Raw genomic sequence first — 24,334 nt, 5'->3', positions numbered from 1 at the left:
TGATGTATGTGCGCAAATCGGGCTGCAAAATCATAAAATCATCTAAAACGGTAACAAAATAATACATTTTCTTAAATACTAAAACACACACAAAACAACTTTGATGTAAAGTGACATATTTCATATTTTAATTTATCACTTCAACGACAAGCTGTTGTTATTATTGAATAACATGGACCGACGCCTAGAATCACAAAACTAATCGGTTAAAAAAAAATTCTATTGACACTTGTATCTGTCAATAAAAAGTTTAAAAACAAGCTGTTATGTCATCGTTACATCAAAAAAAATCCTCAGGAAATATTTTACATAGCTGGCCCTGGAGACAAAAAGGGTAAACCCCCCGATATAGTCAGCTATAATCCACATGGCAAATATTTATTTCCGAGGTGCCTTACGGTGGCGTCAGAAGATAAGACATATTAAACGCAGTTCACCTCGGCTATGCAATGTCAAAATCGGTCGACTTTTTAAACCTGATAGGAGTCATTCTGCACTAAAGAAAGTGGTGAACTTTGAGCGTCGGGACCCGGAAGCGTGTTATTTTATTGTCACATGGCTTGAAGATTTCAATAACAACAAAAAATGGCGACAATCACGTTGTTCGCTGTAAGACTTGCTGCGTCATTAAAAATATTCACGTAAACAAGGGAGTTCAGCGTCGAAAATGCAGGTAAGTACTTTTGCAGTTGGTAAGACAGTACATATGTCTACCTGTGATGGTATTATTATATTAATGTTTCTACGTTTGAAGTATGTGGTGTTTGTTTTTGCCATGAGAGGGGTGTGTGCGCGCGCTGTTGGGCGTTAGCGCGCATCAGTACAGCACAAAAATATCAGACAAATAAACCAATCTATTCAGCAAGTCAAGCAACTGTTATAGACGCAGAATATTTACAATAGTTGTTGTGATATTATATGACGTATATCATGTAATGCCGTTTCGTATAATAACTTATTTATAATTGATTATAGACCTCATGACGTTCTAACAGGCTTGTTGCTCAAACACGTATTGTATTCATGTGGAGTTTCACGTATAAATGATATTGCCCGAATGTTCCTATCATAAAGCTTTTTATTTAAAATTGCACTTTTATCAACCTTTAACGGTTTTCTATAAGAAGTCGCAACACACTATAACCGCTTATGTATTCCCGTTTTAACCCACTGAAATGAATTTCTTCCTTTTTCCCCGAAACAGCCGCTAAAGGAATATTAAGCAGATGTTTTGCCATAATTTGGCAGGCGTTTCCACTGTCCTGAGATGGCAAACACGACGCGCTGATGGAGTTGTTTACAAGAAGAGATTCACACGGAGGGCGGGGATGTTGTGGGCGGGGCCTTTGGGATGGTGTGGGAGGACCCAAGCCAAGAACAGATTATAAAAGGTGGAGTCAGAGTTACCATAACAAGTGTGTCGTCACAGTATGAATAATTAAAACTCAAAACGAAGGTATCGAATCTCCTGCTGTCAGATAGGGATTTGACATCTAATGCGTTGTATCCAATGAAAATATGGCATGGAGTCCAATAATGATATTATAATTTCTGCTTTGTACAAGTTGTTTAATAATAAAATATTTGCATCTACTCATTTATTTATATATATATTGTTATATCTTGAATACCGTAAACATCACATATTGATATTTGAAGTCAAAGTTGATATCCCAGAGTGAACATGGACAAGAAGATGTGTGAAGAACGACAGCCCTGGCTCTGCTTGATTTTACAGGCTGCCCTGGTTCAGTTATCACAGTGCTGATGCTGTCCATCTTAAAGGTACAGTACTGTGATAACTGAAGGATGGCTGCCATCTTGACATCTAGCCTCACAAAAATATTTTTTTTTTACAGGTGAAAAAGGTAAATAGATAAATAAAATGAGAAACCCAGCTAAACAATAAAGTTAAATGCAGAGAAACCTGTACTGAATCATTTTTAAATATAATAAACTGTATCAAACTGTTTGGTGCCTTCTAATTTTCTATATGAAAGAATGCATATTATGGTTCCTGTGTTCAGTACAGTCAGTTTAAATATCCTCCTAGGATCTAGCAAAACGTTTTTGAAATTTATTTTGACATTTTTGGGGGAATGATTAAAAAAACACACACACTTTAAAATAGATTACTTACATTTCACTCATGTTTTTCCTGTAGACATCTGGATTTAAAATTAAAAAAACCATTTCAGCTAATGTTTTCTACGCTTTCTTCTATGTGTTCTCTGTAACATTTGTTATAATAAATAGTTTTATTTCTATTTTATTTTTAGTTCATGAAGGTGATTTGTATTTTATGCATACTGGTATAAATATGAATTATTTATCTGTTTAATTTAATTAAGGAATTATCTGTTTAAATGTTTTTGGCACAGAAATGTCCTTTTCAAATGTACACTTATAATCAAACTTTGCACACACTTTAGTTTCTATGTTTTTCAAAGACTACAAAAAGTTACTACATTAGCTTTACAGCATCCTTATTTATTATTCAAATTGTGTAAATATTAGTAGACATGGGAAAAGATTTCCAATCCTTCTACATACAATAACAATTGTTTTAGGGCAACTTGTTCTACATAAAAAATAAAAAAAATGAAAAGATGTTTACTTACATAAAACGCTTTGAAAACCACTCAAATAAAAGTTTTAAAAATAATATCTGCTTTTTCTGTGTCTATAAATTTGGACAGATTTGTGATGTTATACATTTAAAAGCCATGAAGGGAAAGACTTGGATGTCCAAAACCTAAAACATTCGGAGTCTCTGAAAATCTCAAAATGTCATTTAAAATTGTTTCAGCAGAGAAAGAATTGTAATTTTTCAGTTCTAGAACATTATATTAAATAATTGTTATATATAATATATATATCAAAGCTTATATAGCCTAATGCATACATTTTAAATAGAGTTATTGAAAACATTTTATTATGTTCAAAACATTTGGATACACACCATGTAAGTTTAAAATATATAGTATGTATTCTTCCTTTTTATACATAATTAATGAAATGTACCCATACTGTTAATAAAACAGACCCAGGCATTATACTCTGTCACTTGCCCCATGTTACACCACCCCTTTTAACTCTGAGTCATCTGAACATTTTTAGAATCATTCAGCAAGATGATTAAGTGGTAATGTTGTGATTACATGAATATACAATAATACAACTGTATGTTTAAAAAAGTTTCAGAAAAAAAAAAGTTTTCTCATCTGAAGAGCTGGGTCGTTTTCAGTTTGATGTTTACATGTATTTGGGAAATCCTCTTATCTAAATATTTGTTTGTTCCCAGCCACTGCTGAATTTCTGTATTTCCTCAGATGAAAAACGCATCATAGCTTTAAGATGACTGCTTATGGCCGTGCTGCACGTAGACTCATCACGGACAAATTATAGCCTATGACTCATCCAAAGATAGGGGTTTCCAACTGGACAAACATTTATTTGAGTATCATTATCAACATATATCAACGCATATTTGACATAAATTTGTAATGGTGCAAATAATCATGACATATCTCAAATGGCAACGTTTGTATAGACAAAATTGTATTTATATTATGTACTTATCATTTTACTCTTAAAACATATCAAACTCCTGTTGTATCGTAGATTCCAAGGGAAAACTCATAAACAACAGAACTTCAGAATGGTCTCTCTTTATTAGGACTCATCTCTGTAGCCAGCAATATACACACACAAGCACACGCCACACGGCATGTTCTTCTCTGCTTTTAACACTGCTACATCCCACAAACATGGTACGTCACCGCCCCCTATTGGACAACCCCAATGCCACCCTTAACATACAACATTTCCCCTCCACTTAACTCAGAGGCCATCCATCCTTCCTTCAAGGCACCAAATCTTTTAGAACAACTGTAAAGTGATTTTTTTTTTTTTTTTTTTTTTTTTTTTTTACATCATTCAACTCATAACATTTCTTAATGCAAAAAAAAAAAATGATGTCACAAAGTCTTTATAATATGCTAGTGGTTATGCATTTTATGTCACAAAGTCTTTAAGATATGCTGGTGGTTTCCTCTCTCTTACTGACCGTCGTAGACATCCAGAAAGTGCACTCTCGGGCTCCCGTCTAGCTGGGCTTTGAGTCAATTCAGGCATTCTTTGAGCACTGGGTAAATCTGGCAGTTGATTGCTTTGACATCCAGATTTCAAACTCTCAGGCTCCCAGTTATCTACAGTTGGAATTGATTCAAATGTTGTCGACGTACTGAGTGATTCTGGCATTTGAATATCAGCATCCATTGACACAACATCAGTCTCATAAGGTTGAACACACAAGGCATCTTCAAAGTCTTTAGTCAGCATCTCTTTTTGTTGTCGACTGAATAATTGATCAACATGACGTCGCACTACTTGGGCACTTCCTATCGCTACTTTATAGGATACAGGTCCTGTGATATCCTGAATTACTCCCTGCACCCATTTTGGTCCATATCCAAAATTCCTAGTATACACCATATCTCCTACTTCAAAATAGCGAGATTTTGCATGTTGGTCATGTTGCTCTTTTTGAACTACTTGTTTCAATTCAATTTTGCTGGTGAAGTCGGGGTGTATTTTGTCTAAGGTGCACCGCAATTTCCTCCCCATCATCATTTCGGCAGGCGACAATCCCGTGGTAGACTGGGGTGTAATACGATAACTGAACAATGCTCTATGCAACTGGGTATCCACAGTGGTACCAGAACTTTTTTTCATGAGATCCTTAAAAGTTTGAACTGCCCGCTCAGCCAGACCATTAGATGATGGATGATACGGGGCTGAAGTAACATGTGTTATTCCATTCTTAGACATAAATTCTTTGCTTGCTTCACTTACAAAGCATTGAGCATTATCAGACACCATCATTTCAGGAATGCCATGGGTACTGAAACTCTTTCTGAGGCACTCAAGAGTAGTCGCTGTTGTTGCTGAATTTACGGGATAGGCCTCAATCCACTTAGAATGGGCATCGACTAAGATTAAAAACATCTTCCCCAGGAATGGACCAGCATAGTCCATATGCACTCTTCTCCATGGCTGTCGTGGCCACTCCCATGGATGGAGTGGTGCACTCCCAGGGGCTTTTCTCTGTTCTTGACACACAGTACAATCTTTTACTCTGGCCTCAATGTCCGCATCTAAATTTGGCCACCACAAGTAACTCCGCGCCAGGCCTTTCATCCTCGACATACCTGGGTGAGATTGATGTAGCTGTTTCAGCAACCCCGAACGTCCTTGTTCTGGAATGATGATGCGGGCTCCCCACAGCACACACCCGTCTTGAACACTAAGCTCTTGTTGTCTCTGTTTATAAGGGGCAAACTCATTTAGATTACTGTGATTAGGCCAACCTTTAAGAACATACTCACGGACTCTAGAAAGGACAGGATCTCGACTTGTCCAATGCTTGATTTGTTCAGATGTCGTCAAAGGACTAATAATGCTGTCCAGCATTAAAACATAATCCTCCTTTGATTCTTTCTCTGGAATCTCTGGCACCGGAAGACGACTGAGGGCATCGGCATTTCCATTGTCCTTGCCAGCTCTGTAAGACATGACATACTCATATGCCCCCAACATCACTGCCCATCTCATAATTCTTTGAGAGACCATCTGTGGCACAGCTTTGAGTTCATTCAGTAAACTTAGTAAAGGCTTATGGTCTGTACAGATCACAAACTTACGGCCATACAGATATTTATGGAATTTCTTGACCCCGAACACTACAGCTAAACCCTCCTTCTCCAGCTGCGAGTAGTTTTTTTCTGCTACTGTAAGTGTTCGTGATACAAACCCAATGGGTCTCTCCGTTCCATCTGCCATCCGATGAGATAACACGGCTCCCACACCGTATGCTGAGGCATCACAAGAAAGTACTAGATCTTTTTCCTCATCATAGTGGATTAACACACGGTTAGACTGCAGTAGTTCTTTGGATTTTTTAAAGGCTTCCTCTTGTTCCTCTTTCCAACACCAGGGGACTTCCTTCTTCAAAAGCAGGTGTAATGGAGCCAGCAGTGTTGAGAGGTTTGGCAGAAATCGGTTATAAAAATTCAACAGTCCTAAATAGGCTTTCAGCTCTGTTACTGATGTTGGTCTTGGTGCCTCTTGAACTGCTTTAATTTTTTCGGGAACTGGATGAATACCAGTGGCATCCACTTTGTGTCCCAGGAAAATTACTTCCTTTTCCAAGAATTTACACTTTCCCCTTTTCAACCTCAAACCATACTCCTCCAGCCGCTGCAACACTTTATCCAGTGTCCTCAAATGCTCCTGATCATCTCGTCCTGTCAGCAAGATATCATCCAGATATACAGTGACCTTCGGAATATTTTTCAGGACTCCTTCCATGGTCCTCTGGAAGATTGCTGGACTGGAACTAACTCCAAAAGGTAATCTGGTGTACGTGAACAACCCTTTATGTGTATTCACGGTCACATACGGCTGTGATGTCTTATCCAACAGAATCTGTTGATATGCATGACTCATATCTAACTTGCTGAATTTTTCACCTCCAGCTAAAACTGCAAACATGTCCTCCATCCGAGGAATGGGATACTGCTCCAGTGACGACTCTCTGTTAATGGTTACTCTGTAATCTCCACAAAGTCTTACTGACCCATCTGGTTTTGAAACAGGCACAACAGGTGCTGCCCACTCTGAAAATTTCACAGGCTCTATAATATGATCTTTAATCAGATGATCCAGTTCGACTTCAACTTTCTCTCTCATAGCAAAAGGTAGTGACCTTGACTTAAAAAAATGAGGCTTTGCATTACTTGGTACATAAATCTTAGCAGTGGCTCCTTTTAATGTTCCCAGTTCCTCTTTGAAAACCATTTCATGTTTCCTTAGGATATCTTGTAACAACTCTGAACTGTCTTTAATTTTTGTCACTTTTTCCCAGCTGAGTTCCAGCTCTGTGAGCCATGATCTTCCCAGTAAATTAGGCCCAGATCCTGCTACCACCACTGCTGTGAGTTCTTTGATAAGCCCTTTGTGTTTGACTTTAACCTTGATGGTACCCAGAACGTGCACTGACTGTCCGGTGTATGTTTTTAAACTGAGAGAGCTTGTTTTAAGTTTAGGCAAGTTTTTCTTAGCTTCTAATTTGCCATACTCCATCTGTGATAAGACAGTCACGCTACATCCAGTGTCAATTTTAAACTTTACAGGGCATTCATTTACAACCAGTGTCTGTGTCATGGGGGGTACATGGGGCTGTGGTGTCTCTATACTATACATGGTGAAAACGTCTTCAGATTGATCTTCCTCCTCTTCTTGAAGATAATTAGCCCTCTTTGATTGATTTCCTCTCCCCCATTTCCAAAATTTCTTGTCTTTATCAACAGCCTTTTCTTGTGGTTCCATTCTACACACTCTTCTCACATGTCCAATTTTACCACAATTATAACACTTTTCATTGGCAAATCTACAGTCTTTGGGCCCATGATTACTTCCACCACATCGATAGCACAGTCCTGTAAAACTTGACTTACTTTTTTCTCTTGTGTCCATCTTGAAAACAGTAGTACCCATTCGACTTCCTTTATGCAAATCAGCCATATCCTTATTAGCAGCTTCAATTGCCTGAGCTTTCCTTAGCGCTGTCTCAAACGTCAGTCCATCCTCAGCCAGTAATCTCCGTTGTATGCTGTCATCATTAACACCACACACTAATCTGTCTCTCAGCATAACAGTGAGTGTGTCTCCAAAATTGCAATCTTGTGCCAGCTTCCTCAGTTCGGCCACATATTCTACTATGCTTTCATCACAGTGTCTGTTACGTGAATTAAACTTCCACCGTTGAACAATTTCACTGGGCTTTGGATTAAAGTGATTTTTCAGCAAACTCACCAGATCCTCAAAACGTTTTGATCCCGGTTTCTCAGGACTCAGTAAATTCCTCATCAGTGTATATGTCTGAGCTCCGACACAGCTCAACAATATGGCTCGTTTTTTCTCTGGTTCCTCCACATCATTTGCCACGAAAAAAATGATTCAATATTTCACAATACTCCTCCCATGATTGTGACTTATTGTCAAACGGTGTAACGGATCCCAGCATACCAGCCATAGTTCAGTTCAGTCAGTACTCCAGGTGATAGTGATTAACTTTCCTCAGCTCACCCCGTTAAACTTGGCAACCTGCTGCTCCACAGTTCTGACTTTCATCCTCGTCGCCATATGTTGTATCGTAGATTCCAAGGGAAAACTCATAAACAACAGAACTTCAGAATGGTCTCTCTTTATTAGGACTCATCTCTGTAGCCAGCAATATACACACACAAGCACACACCACACGGCATGTTCTTCTCTGCTTTTAACACTGCTACATCCCACAAACATGGTACGTCACCGCCCCCTATTGGACAACCCCAATGCCACCCTTAACATCCAACACTCCAGTACATACAGTCTAATACTGTTTCATATGACTACCCGAACTGTTGAACTTATTGATCTGCCACATTTCTACCAGTGTGCTCTGCAGCCCTCTTGTGAAACTGCAGCCCACAGTTTCTGACAACTGATGGTGAGGACGGGAAGTCCCTCCCTCGTGGCAGGCTTAAACCTCTTGGTCTTAAAGTCCTTCCAGAGAGGTCTTTGTGGTTTGCTGATATCTATTCTAAAACACAGAGACTGCGGGCTACCTGTAAAACGGACACAGCTGCTTTATGGAGTTAGGTTTATGACTTTATGGACAAAAAGAAAAAAACCTCGTAATGAAATGTAATAGTTCATTAATATATATTTTTTCTGTAGTCTAAATTATTTATGAATAAAGTTATTATTTATTAATCTACTGTTTTATTATTAGATATAGGTTAGATTTTATAGATCAAAAGTTTGGACACACCTTCTCATTCAAAGAGTTTTCTTTATTTTCATGACTATGAAAATTGTAGATTCACACTGAAGGCATCAAAACTATGAATTAACACATGTGGAATTATATACAGTCTTGAAGGAGTTCCCCGAGAGCACTTGTTGGCCCTTTTGCCTTCGGTCTGCGGTCCAGCTCACCCCAAACCATCTCGATTGGGTTCAGGTCCGGTGACTGTGGAGGCCAGGTCATCTGGCGCAGCACCCCATCACTCTCCTTCTTGGTCAAATAGCCCTTGATGCCTTCAGTGTGACTCTACAATTTTCATAGTCATGAAAATAAAGAAAACTCTTTGAATGAGAAGGTGTGTCCAAACTTCTGGTCTGTACTGTATATATATATATATATATATATATATATATATATATATATATATATATATATATATATATATATATATATATATATATATATATATATATATATATGTGTGTGTGTGTGTGTGTGTCTTAGCATTACTTCTGGCTGAGAAGCATTGCCTAGTAACAATGGGTAGTTAGCAGTAATTATTTAATATAATAATCTATTATTAATGGTTGAATTGAATCTTCATTCAGTAGGCATCATCCATATTTTTAATGCTTCTGCAATATTTGACTTAAGTCAGCGCTTTAAGATGTATTTAAAAATTTTTTCAAAACGTAAGAATAATTGGTGAAAAAAGTATAGGCTATAAATTTGATGGTTTGGGCAATTTATAGATTTATGTTTACATCACAGCAATACACAAAGGATTAACATTCGATGAACAAGGCATGCACAATAGTAATTAGTCTCTCTCTCTCTCTCTCTCTCTCTCTCTCTATACACACACACACATACACAGAGAGAGTTCATGCTGTGCTGAAGCCATAACAAAACTCCACTACCTTACTCTACGCCTAAGGGTTAATTCCATTGGTAACGCATTTGATTGACAGCCGGGTCGGCCAGTAGGAGGCATGTGACATAAGCTCGTCGTTACCCTATTTTCGGGAATGTGGTCGACGCTTGACAGGAAAGGTTAGTTGATCAAGAAGTCTCAACCACGGTTTGTACCGCTGTGAAGAGAAGTTTGTTTTGGACACAATTCTCGTGAGATAAACCTTCTGCTGCCAGAGAGGATTTTTGAGTTAAATAACGAGCGCTTTACGTCAACAAAATATCAAGAGGAAGTGTTCAAACGTCTGTAATGATCGAAATTAAACGGAAGTAGCTTTGCCAGTCGAGGTAAGGACGAGGGCCGTAACTCTTTACATCCTGACTCTATGTCTGGGGGTCTGGTTGTATGTCTGTCTTTTCTGTTCTTTTCATGTGCGGTGTTGGTAATATCAAGTTGTTAGACGCTTTGTTGTCAGTTTAATATGTTGATTAAAGTGTTAAAGAAGTAGCTAATTTGAGTCTATAGTGCAGAATCAGTCATATTTGGACTTAAATTGTAGATATAAATGCAAACTGTTGATTTGAATCTTTGTCTGACTGATAATAACTGATAGTGGATGTTTAAGAGGCTGCTAACTGGTTGTAAAATAATGAAAAGTTGCGCTTTTTTAAATTATTTTTTATTTTATAAAGCACACTAACGTTAGCTCCTAATTAAACCTTCGCGATTTTAAGTGGTAAGAAAAATCATTAGCTTTGTTTTTGTGTGTGTGTGTTATTGTTGCTAACTTGCATACATTGACATTAATTTTTATGTCTTTGTCATTCTCTGACTGTACAGTAGTTAAATGGTTAAACTTGTTGCTGCTGTGACTGCAGTTTTGTCGATCGAAATTGAACGCTTGTACACTGTTATCACAAGCTATATATTTGCTGAACAACAGTGTTTGGGGTTGCGTTATATTTGATGCGCTTTGGAGAGATCGACCGATGCTGATCGTTTTTATGCCCATAAATGCTATGTAGAAGATTGCTTCTTCCTGAATTTCACAACAATAAATTAACACACCATATACTAGAAGTACAAACAAATAATACATATTTTTCTATATAAATAACCATATAAGTGAGATTATATTTGTTGTTTTCGTATTTTATAATTTTTTTGTGAGAAATGTGTTAACTTGGATGGTGATTAAAAGCTGTTTAATGAAGTGTAGATTTTTGAAACTGTAAAAAATGATCAGTCTTTATCTACTGCTGATAATGAACTCCGTTGAGTATGATGGGTGTCAGAACCAATTCAATCAAATCACATTCTGTCTAATTGATTAGGCTGTTTAAAATGATTACGGAACTGAGTGATGGCTACTCATAGGAAATCAAATGGTTAACTCAAAGCTATTGAATTGTAGTTGCCTTGACAATTAATTTTTCTTCAAATAGAAACGTGTAATATTTAAAAAAAAAAAGTAAAAGAGGGACCACAACAATACAACGCTTTTAGATGAGTACTGTTTGATTACGTCATCTGGACAATTTGATGCTTGTAGACTGATCCAATATGGACAAAAGTGACCGAGAGCTATTCAGTTCCTATAGAGGTTTTACTGGGGAATCCCTTTTAAATAACAGTAATTACCAATCCTTTTTTAAAAAGAAAGAAAATCGTTATGTTCTAGAGCTGAAACAACGAATCGATTTAATCGATAAAAATCGATTATTAAAATAGTTGTCAACTAATTTAGTCATCGATTCGTTGCTAAATAACTTTTATTTGCTGTAAGCGGCTCATTTCGTGCATATTTCAAATCTGCGGTGACCAAAGTGTGGCAGTAATGAGCCACCGGAGGTTTTACTCAGCCAGTACAGCAGGAGAAGTAGCGAATAGCCAATAGCTGGCCTCGTTTTATGTCACGTGCTTCCCGAACAGCGTCTCTGCAGCATTTAGCGGGATGTGGGAGACTGGGAGTACTTATCTTTGAGCCTTCAAAAAAGAAGAGTAACCTGTAAACTCTGCACTACTGAGCTGTTTAAGGGGACGTTCACATATCGCATCTTTTGCGCGCTCAAGTTCGTTATTTCCAACACCGCACCGCATCGAGTTAAAAACATCTCAACTTTTCAGAACGCTGCAAGCGCATCGCGGGTCATGTGACAAGAACTAACCAATCAGCTTCATCCTTTCCCGTAACAACGTTAAAAGCTCAGTCAAGATGAAAGGAACAGCTGATCATAGTTGTATATGGATTTCCATTTTGAAATAAATTTAGTAGCAGAGCTACTGCAAGCGATTTTTTGAGCTGCAAATCCATTTATCATTTGCTGAAATTTCCGCGTCTTCAAGGAGAGAGCACGTCATGGTTGCTTATCAAAGGCAGACGCCTCAGGGGCGCTTCTGCCCGAGCGCTTTGGAAAGAAGGAGAAAGCGTTGCGCCTAGCGTTTTCCACGCGTTTTTAGGCACGATATGTGAACGGCCCCTAAGACTTTTAATTGTGCAGATTCTCCAGTACAATGTCGTTTGCAAATGTTTAGTCGTAAAAGCTGATAACATTGCTTTTTAACAGTTAACATTTAAAGCTTTACAAACATGTTCTGTGATCAGTTTGTAGTTTACCAGTTCAAAATTCAGTCTTGCAGCTTAATTATGACTGAATGAGAGCGGTAAATGTTTAAAGATATTTGAAATGCACTTTTTTTTCTAAGTATTCACTGCTCTTTTTCACACAGCAGGTTTTTTGTGTGTGACTGTCCAATTTTTTTTTCTGGACAACCTTCTGATGGATTTTACTTTAAATTGTGAGTTCCATTCAGGTTTCATGCCACTGGCACTTTATTCGAAGGATTGTTTACAATTTCACAGCAAAAGCTATAAAGCTGTTTCCCAGTAAATAATAAAATACAATGCACTGCAATTTTATTCTGTTTTATCCTTATTCTTCGTGAAAATATGTTCTGAAAGATTCCTTAATAAGCTTCGTTCGGGATGTTAAACTACTTTAGGAGCTCTAAGGACTGCCATGGTGAAAACATTATTTAAATCTCCTTGTGAAATTTGCTAGAGTATGGGTCAGTGTTCTGATTGCAGAAGAGTTCGAAAAAGGATTACTAACACAATAAAACAACTCCAGGTATATTTTTGATTAGGATATGACAGTGCAAAATGGTTAAAATCTCTTAAAAATCTATGCTGAAGGATAAAGACCATTTATTAATAATTTACTTGGGGGGGGAAAAATTGAAAAAACTAAAATATAAGTACATAAACCGATTAATCGATTAATCGTAAAAATAATCGACAGATTAATCGATTATCAAAATAATCGTTAGTTGCAGCCCTATAAATATGTTCCCCACCCCTTATCTGAAGATTTTTGAAGAAAATTGAGAAGTTTTATTCCCACAGAGCCTGCATTAGTAGGGAAACCCATTTAAATTACAGCACTATAGTGACTTATGATTTCATAATGTCATCCATTAAGATTCTATGTCAGTTTCGTATTAATTAATCAATAAAACTTTGTCAAAAGACATTTATTCAAGTTGAGTATTGATCACTCTATAGGCTAGCTCTCATCCTGATGTTGTTTAATTAGTCTTATCAGGAGCCTCTTTAAGATATGATTGATGTCTGTACAGAACTGTCAAAACAAAAGATTGAAAGCAGATTGTGAAGTGGGTTTAGTCATGAAGTGAGGGCAAAGAGAAATTGCGAGATCTTACCGTGTTCTTTGTGTGGCCATTACTGAACATTGCAAATGGAGTTTCCTTCAGAATAGTGAGTGTTGTACAGTATGGTGTTCTGAAACGGGTTGTGTTACTGTAACCTAATGAGGCCTTCATGACGAGAGCAACTAATAAATGTTTTGAAATATGCCACAAAAAAGTATTTAAGTATTTAAGAGGCAGTTTTCGGTAAAGAATATGACACAGTCAAGTTGCATTATTCCTTCATACGTGTCAAAACATAATAGAAAGAGATATAGCTCTTGTTATAGCAAGCTGCAAAATGAAATGTTTTTAATTAAAAGTAAAATACAGAAAAATTGAATACTGTTGTAAAGAAATTAAATAAGTAATATTGGCCTTGATGTTTTATCATAAGTTAATGGTCAAATAAGGTTCTTGTTTGAAGCTTATGATTTCTTTGTAAGAATGATATAAGAAATGTGATTGTCTACAGTTGTTGAAATTATGTTTATTTATAGATGTTTCATTTAATCATACTGTACCTGATATAATGAATGACATACTTGGGAACATTTAAGAAAGAGTAAACTGTTTATAACTTGTAGAGGGATGCTCTGCAGTTATTATACAGAAAAATAACCCAAAAGCGGTGTGTATTTGATTGCATAAATCAAATTTAAAATCAAAAAAAGACATTGCAGATTATTACATGATAAGGTAAAATAACATAAAGACTAGAATACAATTAACCTATGTGATATAAATATGATAACCTTTAACTATTGATATAGAAGGATATCCATGATGAAGGAAGCTGTCGATTAAAACTAAACTTACCTCTGTTTTATGTTCATTTGAAAAAGGTTTTCATTGCGGTATTTAGTGCCTGCAAACAGGATAAAACAGTTACAGCAGGTTCCCGCACCTACACACATTTGACGCATATACTCAAGCGGTCTACCAGCAGAACAGGCGCAGGGTCTGAAGCAGTGAAGGAACAGTGTTAACCGTGGCTTTATCGGAGTGCAACACGTCAACACCTCAGGAAATGAGGCCACTGTCAAGTAAACAGAAGAATGGCATTGTGAATCGTACCAAAGCAGGTGGAGACAGCTTGCAGGAGAATAGCAAACTTAAACTTTATCCCTTCTCCCATGTTCTCAAGATGAATTAGGATGGCATCTTAGAAATGAGAAAGCAAACTGGCTTGATTCACAGCAATCTGAAAAGCAGAACCTATCATAAAATTTAAGTAAAACAGAATGGAAAAGGAACTAAATGGAAAGCTAGTAACAAACATCTGGAAAGCTTGCCAAGTTTGGCCATTTAACAAGACTGGTTGAGGGAGCCATTAATGGTTCTGTTTTTAGTCTAGATATCAGCCAAAACAAAGCTCTGCTTAAAGTCATGAGTGCAGAGAGAAAAACATCAATCACTGATACTGACTGATGGATGCTTATTGAAATGCAAAACCTCTGTACAAATAAGGGTCTGAAGGAGGTACTTTACCTTTCTAAAATTTTCACTTAATATTTATATAAGCTGAAACTAAAACTAAATATTTATATAAGCTATATATAAGGGCTGCACAATTAATCAAATTTCTAATCGCGATTATGGATGACACAATTATGTATTAAGTAGTTGGCAATTAATCAGAGTAAACTTATGTTATTCTGCACGCTTAAGAATAAGATGTTTTTTCTTTCTATATGTTATCTTAAAGGTTTTTCCATTGTTTTAATTTTAGTATAACATCGTAATACAATTCATTTAAAAAAAAATTTTTTTTAATAAAGTAGAAACCAAACCGATGTATATTTGACATTTGAGGCTTAACACTATAGAAAAGCACTAAAGGTTTTTCACTTAGTGTTTTCAGGTTGTTTATGTTCATATAAAATTTGGCATGCAGTTCCATCAAACAATGGTGTAAACATCATTCGATGTAAACTGTGATAAACATAATTAATAATCGCAATTACAATTTCAAGGGAATAATCGACAATTATGATTGTTGTCATAATCATGGACTCTACTATATATACATTAGGGATGTCAGTTTCCGATCATTTCCGTGATCAATCGTTGTTAAAATGAATGATCAATTACTCAATTAATTGTTAACCTGCTCTGCATTTAACTCATCCAAAGTGCACACAGCAGTGAACAGCATGAACACACATTTGGAGCGGTGGGCATCCATTTATGCTGCGGTGCCGGGGAGCAGTTGGGGGTTCGGTGCCTTGCTCAAGGGTCGTGGTATTAGGGTTGGAGAGAGCGCTGTGCATTCACTCTGCCTACCTACAATTCCTGCCGGCCCGAGACTCAAACTCACAACCTTTGGATTGCGAGTCCTACTCTCTAACCATTAAGCTGTGACTTCCCCAATTAGACTGTAACAGTGCATGCGTGTGTGCGTACGAGACGGCTTTGGCTATATTTGGAGGTTATTGCTCACGTTTCATTCAGCACAGATCCAAATGTTTCCATATTCACAATGTATTTGAATGTTAAGCTATTATTTATAATGTAAGTACTACTAGGCTTGTACTTTACACGCATTCACATTTATATAGCCTACAGAAAAGATCATCCTCTTCACATGATCAAAAATGTCCTTGGCATAATAGCAAAGTGGATCGCTATACTAAGGTCGTTCTAAACTGAGCAGTGTAACCTTTTATATGTTTTTGTGGACTATTTTATTTTTGATAATGAACCGACTGCAATGTTATTGCAATGCAATAAGTTTGAATTGCTAGAATATGACGGGTGTTTGTGTGCAAGGTGCCAGCACAATCGAACAGCTGAGACATAAAAAATATATATTTTTGGAGTTAAGATATAATCTGCAAAAGGGTCTACTTTTATTTGTGCACACTCACAATAAAAACAGAAGATTTTTGGTCTTGTAAAATAAAACAAACAAACAGAATGCGCGTTGTCATCCTTTCCGTGAACTTGTTTATGGAGCACCGCAATACACTTCTGTTTTAAATACGTTAGCTTAATTAAATCGGGTATATTTCTCACACACACACACACACACACACACACACACACACACACACACACACACACACACACACACACACACACACACACACACACACACACACACACACACACACATAGCCTATATACAGTGCCCTCTATAAGTATTGGAACAGTAAATACAACATTGTTCTGTTTGCTGTGAAGTCAAGAAATCTGTAAATATGATTAAAAGATGAATATGAGACAAAACTACAGGGTCACATTTTATTATTGGGTGATTCAACACAAAGATGTTTTACCAGCTAAGAAGATTAGCACTATTAGAGTTTCATCTGTTCATCTCATCAGTTGCCTGCCTCACAGGTTTCTAAGTGTTCAGCTGTGCCCTGTTGCATTAATTCTTCAGATATTAAAAGCAGGGAATGTGTCTTATCAGTTATATCCATTGCTTCTGTAATCTAAGTCTTGAATTCGATGATTACACACACAAACCAGGATGAAGATGAGGAAGCCTACTCTGAAAGAAAAGCAAGCAATTTGGATGCTTAAAGAGAAGAGGAAATCAATTACAACAATTGTTTTTCGGCTGAGAAAAACAACAGTAGTTGATGACAGATAAAAATCATGAAAATGAACCCTAAAATACATGTCTGTAAAATCACCAACAACCTCCAGGAAGCTGGGGTGATGCTCTGTCAATCTACAGTCCACAGGACAATTTGAAACAGAATTACAGAAGCTACACAGCAAGACGCAAACCTCTGATCAGCACCAAAAATAGAAAGGCAAGATCCTTCACAAATGTGAGCCAGTAGAGTTTTGGAACTGAGTTGATGGACCGATGAGACAAAGATTAACCTTTATCTAAGTGATTGGAAAAGCAAAAGTGTGGAGAAAAAAAGGAACTGTAAATGATCCTAAGCATACAACATCATCTGTAAAGCTTGTTAGAGGTGGTGTCATGGCATGGGCATGCATGGCTGTCTCTAGAACAGGACCTCTTCATTTTAATGATGACTTTATGTATGATGGCAGTAGCAGAATGAATTTGGAAGGGTACAAAATCATCTTGGCTACCAATATTCAAGAAAATGCCACCAAACTCATTAGAAAGCACTTCATATTGGATCAGGACAATGACCCAAAACACCCTGCCAGTTCAGTCAAGGACTTTATCAGGGCAAAGAAATGTAAAGTCTTAGATTGCCCAAATCAATCTCCAGATTTAAATCAGATTGAACATTAATTTCACCATCTGAAGAGGAGACTTAAGACAGAAACTCCCCAAAACCAGCAACATTTGGAATTGGCTGCATTAAAGGCTGAGGAAAAGCATTTCAAAGCATAAGATCAAGAGTCTGGTGTTGTCTATGGGTTGCAGACTCACTGCTCTGATTGCATGCAAGGGATCTGCAACTAAATATTACCTTAAATCTTTTACATCTGCCTTAAATTAATACAATACTTATGCTCACATCAAAAAGTGCTGTCCTTTTTATTTGGTAAAAAATGCAAAAGACCTCAAAATAAAATGTGACATTCTAGTGACTAGGGCTGCACGATATTGGGAAAAAATGACATTGCAATATTTTATTTTTCTGCAATTATATATTGCGATATGAAATCTAATCGAATTTTTTCTTACAAACAAAAATGGGGTGAGCACACTTACATTCTCATGATTAAATGATTTAAACACAGACACAATCGTGTCAATTGATTAATATGCGCGAGGGAGAGAAAGCAAGACAGCGCTCGTGTTGTTTGAAGACTGTGAGCGTGCGGCCGGGGCTTGCTCGCTCGCTCGCGTTCTCTCTTTCTCTCTCTCTCTCTCTCTTAATCCGCAAATCACACTCGTCAAGGGCCGGGGAGCAGCTGGCCCGTACAGTTAATGAATAACGGATTAACTACGATAGCCTACATCGCACATCCTGCGATGTGACTATCTTGGATTCGTACATCGCGATATCGATGCTTAAACAACACATCGTGCAGCCCTACTAGTGACATTCTAGTAGTTTTGTCGCATATTCATCTTTCAATCATATTTGCAAATGTCGAGACTCCACAGCAGAGAAAGCAATTTTGTCTTTACTGTTCCAATACTTCTGGAGGACACTGTAGAGGTTAATAGACTATGATCGCTTTGATCAATTGAAAAAAAAAAAAGTAATTTCCTATTCCTTTTTAAAATTAGGTTTTGCATTTTTTTATTGCTATTTTTATTTATTAATATATATTAATATATTTAGTATTGAAATAATCACAATTTATTGAATGTAATAATTGTTACCCAGCCTGTTAGCCTGTTACATTTCATAACTCTTATGTGACAGTGTCACATAATAACTCTGATGTACAAGGTTTTATTATTGAGGAATTATTACTAGTAAAATTAAATAAGTGAAATTAAATAGACACCATGGTTTATTTATGTATTAAAAAACTCTTTCAAATCACTCAATACTACAGGCTAACTGATTTGGGACTAAATTGTGATTGATACGTTTATATTTCTCATAAATGAAATTAAAATGTTTTGGTGCAATACATTTTTTTTAAGCATGGACCTTTTTCACATTTCCTTTTTCACATTAGTGTTATAAATGTGAATCCTGTGAAAACTGTCCATTGTTAGATTTGTTTTTTAGCAAACATCAATTTTACACATTATGCCAACACTATTACAGTGTTAAATGAATTCATTTGTTATATAACACACACACACACAATAATAATTATCATTTGTTCCTGTAATGCTCAAAGTAATTGGATGCAAAATTGACCCTATCACTGAAAATACTTTCTGCTCAGGCTGTGAGGTGAATGTGATGAATGTTGATTGAATTTGTGATCTCATTATACTAATATTTCATAAAATCAAACCAATTGTCTCAGTTTGTTCAGCTTCTTGATTTCACTAAAGCCACTTCAAAGGGGTTGAATTAAATAGCTACTCTTGAGGACAAATATTGAGAGGACATTGAGTATGTTGTACCTCTGTTGATTAACAGTAATATGGTTGATGTATCTCCAGCTACAGTCAGGACTGTAGCTTGGTTTTGTTTTGGTGGACAGTGTATTCAAAGAATATTCAAATCGTGATGTTATAACAACACATTACATGACATATTGCAAATTATAATTAGAATATTCAAATAAAACAATGTTGTCTAGATTTTATTAGCACTGGGATCAGATTAAAAAAGCTCTGAAAAGCATTAATAAAAATATATATAGTCCTATCTGATTGTTTGGTTATATTGAGCTCAGAAATAGCTTTTTCTCTCTTCCCATGTTTGTCTCTTTTTCATCATAATTACTGTACCCGTGTCGGTATACTGCTGCTTCTCACTTGTGTGTGATTATCTGTTGACTGGTGCTGTTATCTTCATCTGTGGCCTGCTGTTAGTCCCAAGATTTGAGTTCAACACCCTCAAGTCCAGTTTTTTGTCCATTACAATTATAATGATGCTGCCTTTCTAAAGTATCAGTAGTACAGAGTACAGAGTGCTTTCAAATGATCACATGCATATTTAAAACTGAGCATCTTGGTCAAAATGCGTGTCTTAGTGAGCTGTTAATGTAAACACAAAAGGTTAAATCCTGTTGAATAATTCTGAAAAGAAAGTATCACTGTGTTTCAATATTAATAATAAGAAAATTATTACAAACATGTTAAGAACAAATTCAGAATATTAGAATGATTGCCATCACAGAAATAAATTACATTTTAAAATGTATTCAAATAGGTTTTTTAAAATGATAATATTTTTTTTTCAGTATTACTGTTTTACTGTAACTTTGATCAAATAAATGCAGCCTCGGTGAACATAAAAGACATTTTAAAACATTTTTAAATCTTATTGACCTGAAACTTTTGACTTGTAGTGTAATTGTTTGTTTATTTGAAAATACATAATTTATTTTTGCGTACAAATACTGGAAAATACTTCTTTATTAAGTAAAATACATATAAAGGTATTAAATACAAATAAATTAAAGCATCACAATCATTCTGATTCAGTTACTTTAGTTTATTCCTATTTACATTATTATTGTTATTTTTAATAAAGGAGTGTGTTCACAAGCATAATAGTTTTTGTTGTAGTACTGAAAATCATGAAATTGTATTGGTATGGACACTAAAATTATTGCTATTATGAAAACCCTATATTGACTAACTTGTTGCTGAAAAACCAATATGAAATGTGATTTATGGTTCATTCATGTATGATGTTATAAATGTAACCTTTGGAAAATTGTATGTTATTTCACAACTTAAGCAGTAAACCATTGTTAGTCAAAGCAGGGACCCACAGTTCATCAGTAAATCTCTGTGTTACTTCTGTTTATCCTGCAGTGTCTGGATGCCAGAACTTGCAGTCATGGAGCTGGGCAGGCAACTGTGTGGGAAGATGAAAAAACAGAGGAAGGCAGAGATGACCGTTCTGACTGTAATGAAAGGACTGGAAATCCACTTCTACCTGCCTGACACACACCAGCTCAAGTACTTCAAAGACTGCCATACTGCGGAAGACCTGTGCGTTGAGGCTGCCAGGAGATGCCGTAAGTGTTTGGACAGCCACCTATTTCGAGTGCTAAAGTATTACACTCTCTAATGCATCTCTGAGGACATAGAGTGTGGTCATTATCATGGTATGTTTTCTTTGCAGTGATGCATCATTTCATCATACCTATTTGGATGGGAATAGTTGTCAAAGCAAAGTATGAGTTACATTTAATAACACAGAGCATCTGTGATTTCATGTGCACTTTTATCAGTGGACTATTTTTTTGGTGTTTTTCCATCAAGTGGGCTGTAGAAAGAACATAGCACTAAAAAAATAGGGTCAATGTGAATATGTGCATAAAACTGACTTTTTTCTCCCATGCATTCGGTTTCATATTTTGATTGTGCGATTGAGGAAGGGGGCTTTTGTACCGTCAGCATTTCATAGAATACAAAAGAGGAACTTAAAGGGTTTTTACTGTTGGTATCATCATGTGACATGGGTGGATTATGACAGGACATTGACTTTAGTATGAGAAGCGCTGTGACTGACTGCCCTGTCTGCCCCTTTCCATCTCCCAATGGAACACTACATCTGTCTATTTGGCTCTTGATCAGTATTCAGCCACAAAATGGCTGCTGGGTTTAAGTATCACATCCATCATTTCCTCAAAGTCACGGACAAGGACAAAAGCTGGCTTGGACAATGAGAGAGGAAAGGGAAGTTTATATTAGACAAGAAGGCAGCTGCTGGAGAGGAACTACGATGGTGTTTGTTTCACACAGTTGTTTTCACACTCTGTAGTTAGCTACTGGTTTTACTTCAAAGGTTATGTATTCAGTACTCCTTTTATATATATATATATATATATATATATATATATATATATATAATCCATCTGATAAAATATTTCTAAGATGCGCTAACTATGCCAAGATTGTGGGTTCAAATATATATCTCGAATTCACTGTAAGTTAATAGCTAATACAGAGATAAAAATTAATGAAAACCTTTATTTGTTAGCCTTACTATTTTTGTTCTTTAATTTGTTTTATTCTCATTTTGTTTTTGTTCTATTCATACTCCTTGCTTTGTATATTATGTTAAATACCTAAAATAAAATATTTAAAAAATTAATAAAAACGGTATCTACTAGACATAAAAAGGTAATAAAAGTGAAACAAACACACTAAAATTAAACCAAAATTAAAACGAAAACATAAAAATAATGAATTCAAACTAAATTTCTCAAGCTTTGTGATCTGTAACTTTAGTACATCAGGTCATCAAACTAAAACCAAATGTACTGTATCTTTTTCCTTTTTGCATAAGAGATTTGCAAACCTTTGACCCACTTTTGTTTCATGTTCCAGTTAAAGCTTGTCAAATACTTAATCTTGGTAAACTTTTCTCATAAACCACCATAAGCTATGAGTATTTCCTCTTAGGCATCATCTAATGAGGTTATTTGCTGGTGAGAACTATAAGAATGACAGGTATAAAAATAAACTGGCTCTAGAATAAGAATCAGGCTCTAATTGTGAATATGTTTTTCCCCAGACATCTCACCTTTGTGTCACAACTTGTTTGCATTGTATGAAGAGAGCCAGGATCTTTGGTATGCTCCCAATCATGTGTTTAAGATCACGGAGGAGACCAGCATCAAACTTCATTACCGTATGAGGTGAGTGAGCACAATTGAGGGCTGCTGAGAAAAAATGAATGAAAAAAAGTTTACAAATAAAAAAATGAATCAAGTTTGAACATAATTTTTTTTTTTTGCATATGAAAAAAAAAAAAACATGGAACATGAATTTTGAAATAATAGTATGCTTTAAAAATTTTGCAACTAAAAACTAATGGTGTGTGTTAAAAATTTGCAACCAATTGTAGTTATTATGTAGCATCTTTGTTGCATTACAGTTTTAAAGCACATCTGACATTAAATTAAAAATTTAAAACTGTTTAAAAATCCCATTAGAAATTCCAGGGGCATTCCACCTATGCCTCACATTATTCTTAATCTCTAGCTAGTTTTTTGTCTACATGCTGAACTATTAAGATTTTTGGCATTATGTGACATTTTCACTACCAAATTCTCATTAATTTTATAAGAAAACGTATTAATATATAGTTATGTTTAATAATAATAATAGTAATAATAGTAATTGTAATAATAAGATATAATTGAATTTGATTTTAAAATGTTTTCTTTTGCCTTTTTAAAAACCTGGACATTTATTGATTGGTTTAGTGAAATTTATTGTTTGATGTCAGTGTTCTGTTAAAGGTGCAGTAAGTAATTTCTGGCAAACGCTGTTGATATTTGAAATTACCAACATAAACATGTCCCTAACCAAAAGGATCACACATCTTGATAACTCTGCCCCCACATTCACATACACTCTATGCAACAAATGGAACAGTTAATCACTAAAAGGGGAACCTTTTTATAAACAAAAAAACTAATCCCTTGACATGGTTTCAAGCTGGTCTTATTCTGAAAGACATTTCACTGTTCAATAAGATGTAAATTGTGCAAAGTAAAACATAGGTTCCCCTCAATTTCCCCTTTTCACCAGTGAAACTAAGATAAGAGTCAGTTACTGTATACAAAGTGTATGGTGGGTAAAGAATTGCTGTCTCCCTGTGTGAAGCTTACCTGTTTTGCTCACAAACAGTTTATGGTCAACCTTTGCACACCCTCTCTTCCTCTGTGGCATATAGCACACTTTTCTCACTCATGCTGCTTCCTGTTTACAATGAGCTCTTGCGTGGCAATGGGGTGGTGTAATTGTTCTTTTCTCAATTGATTGTTGACACACGATTTGGTAATGCGTGTAGCCTGTGCACCTTATTTACCATATGTTAGTATATTTACATAATGTAAGCCTTTGTTTTGATCCTTTATGTTCTGTATGTTTTTGTGTGCTATCAGCTACTGTCATCATGGTTTTCTGACCACATTCATAATCATGACACATTAGGTCACGCGCACACACACACACACACACTTGTGCATATTTTTCTACTTATACTTCACTTATTTTTTGTCAGTCATACAGAGATATTTCTTAAACTACTATAGTGATACTATATTGTTCTATTATATATATATATATATATATATTATTATTATAATTATTATATTTTTTTTATTTTTTTTGCATAATTTGACAAATATTCTGTTCACCGATATTTACCTTTATTTATCATGGTTTTTTTTTCAAACAACATTAAGTGTATTCTGTGATATGTGTACACTAACTTTTGTTAAAACTTTTAATGTAATTTATAAAAAATTAATGTAGCATTTTTAAACAGTAAATATTGAAATAGTTTGTCAAATTTAAACTTAAA

General features: G+C 35.8%; 1 protein-coding gene and 2 long non-coding RNA genes across 3 annotated transcripts in view; all 3 read left to right on the top strand.

Annotated features, from left to right (window-relative positions):
• The window catches only part of LOC132161174 (uncharacterized), a 410,674-nt gene that overhangs the window by 72,658 nt on the left and 313,682 nt on the right, over nt 1-24,334 (top strand). The gene's annotated exons all lie outside the window — the stretch shown is intronic.
• On the top strand, nt 275-1,593 carry LOC132160531 (uncharacterized). The gene is made up of 2 exons (XR_009438031.1): nt 275-673; nt 1,205-1,593. It is a non-coding gene; the product is annotated as an uncharacterized LOC132160531 (long non-coding RNA).
• jak1 (Janus kinase 1) overlaps nt 9,872-24,334 on the top strand; it is a 38,978-nt gene continuing 24,515 nt past the window's right edge. Inside the window, exons 1-3 of the mRNA XM_059571008.1 lie at nt 9,872-10,117; nt 20,824-21,029; nt 22,535-22,658. Coding sequence (XP_059426991.1) covers nt 20,831-21,029; nt 22,535-22,658 — 323 coding nt within the window. The 5' untranslated portion in view covers nt 9,872-10,117; nt 20,824-20,830. The remainder of the gene's footprint in view (nt 10,118-20,823; nt 21,030-22,534; nt 22,659-24,334) is intronic.

This window comes from Carassius carassius, chromosome 17 (genome assembly GCF_963082965.1).
Source record: "Carassius carassius chromosome 17, fCarCar2.1, whole genome shotgun sequence".
Classification (NCBI taxonomy): Eukaryota; Metazoa; Chordata; class Actinopteri; order Cypriniformes; family Cyprinidae; genus Carassius; species Carassius carassius.
The sequence above is the reverse complement of the archived record's forward strand: the minus strand, read 5'-3'. Positions and strand labels throughout refer to the sequence as shown.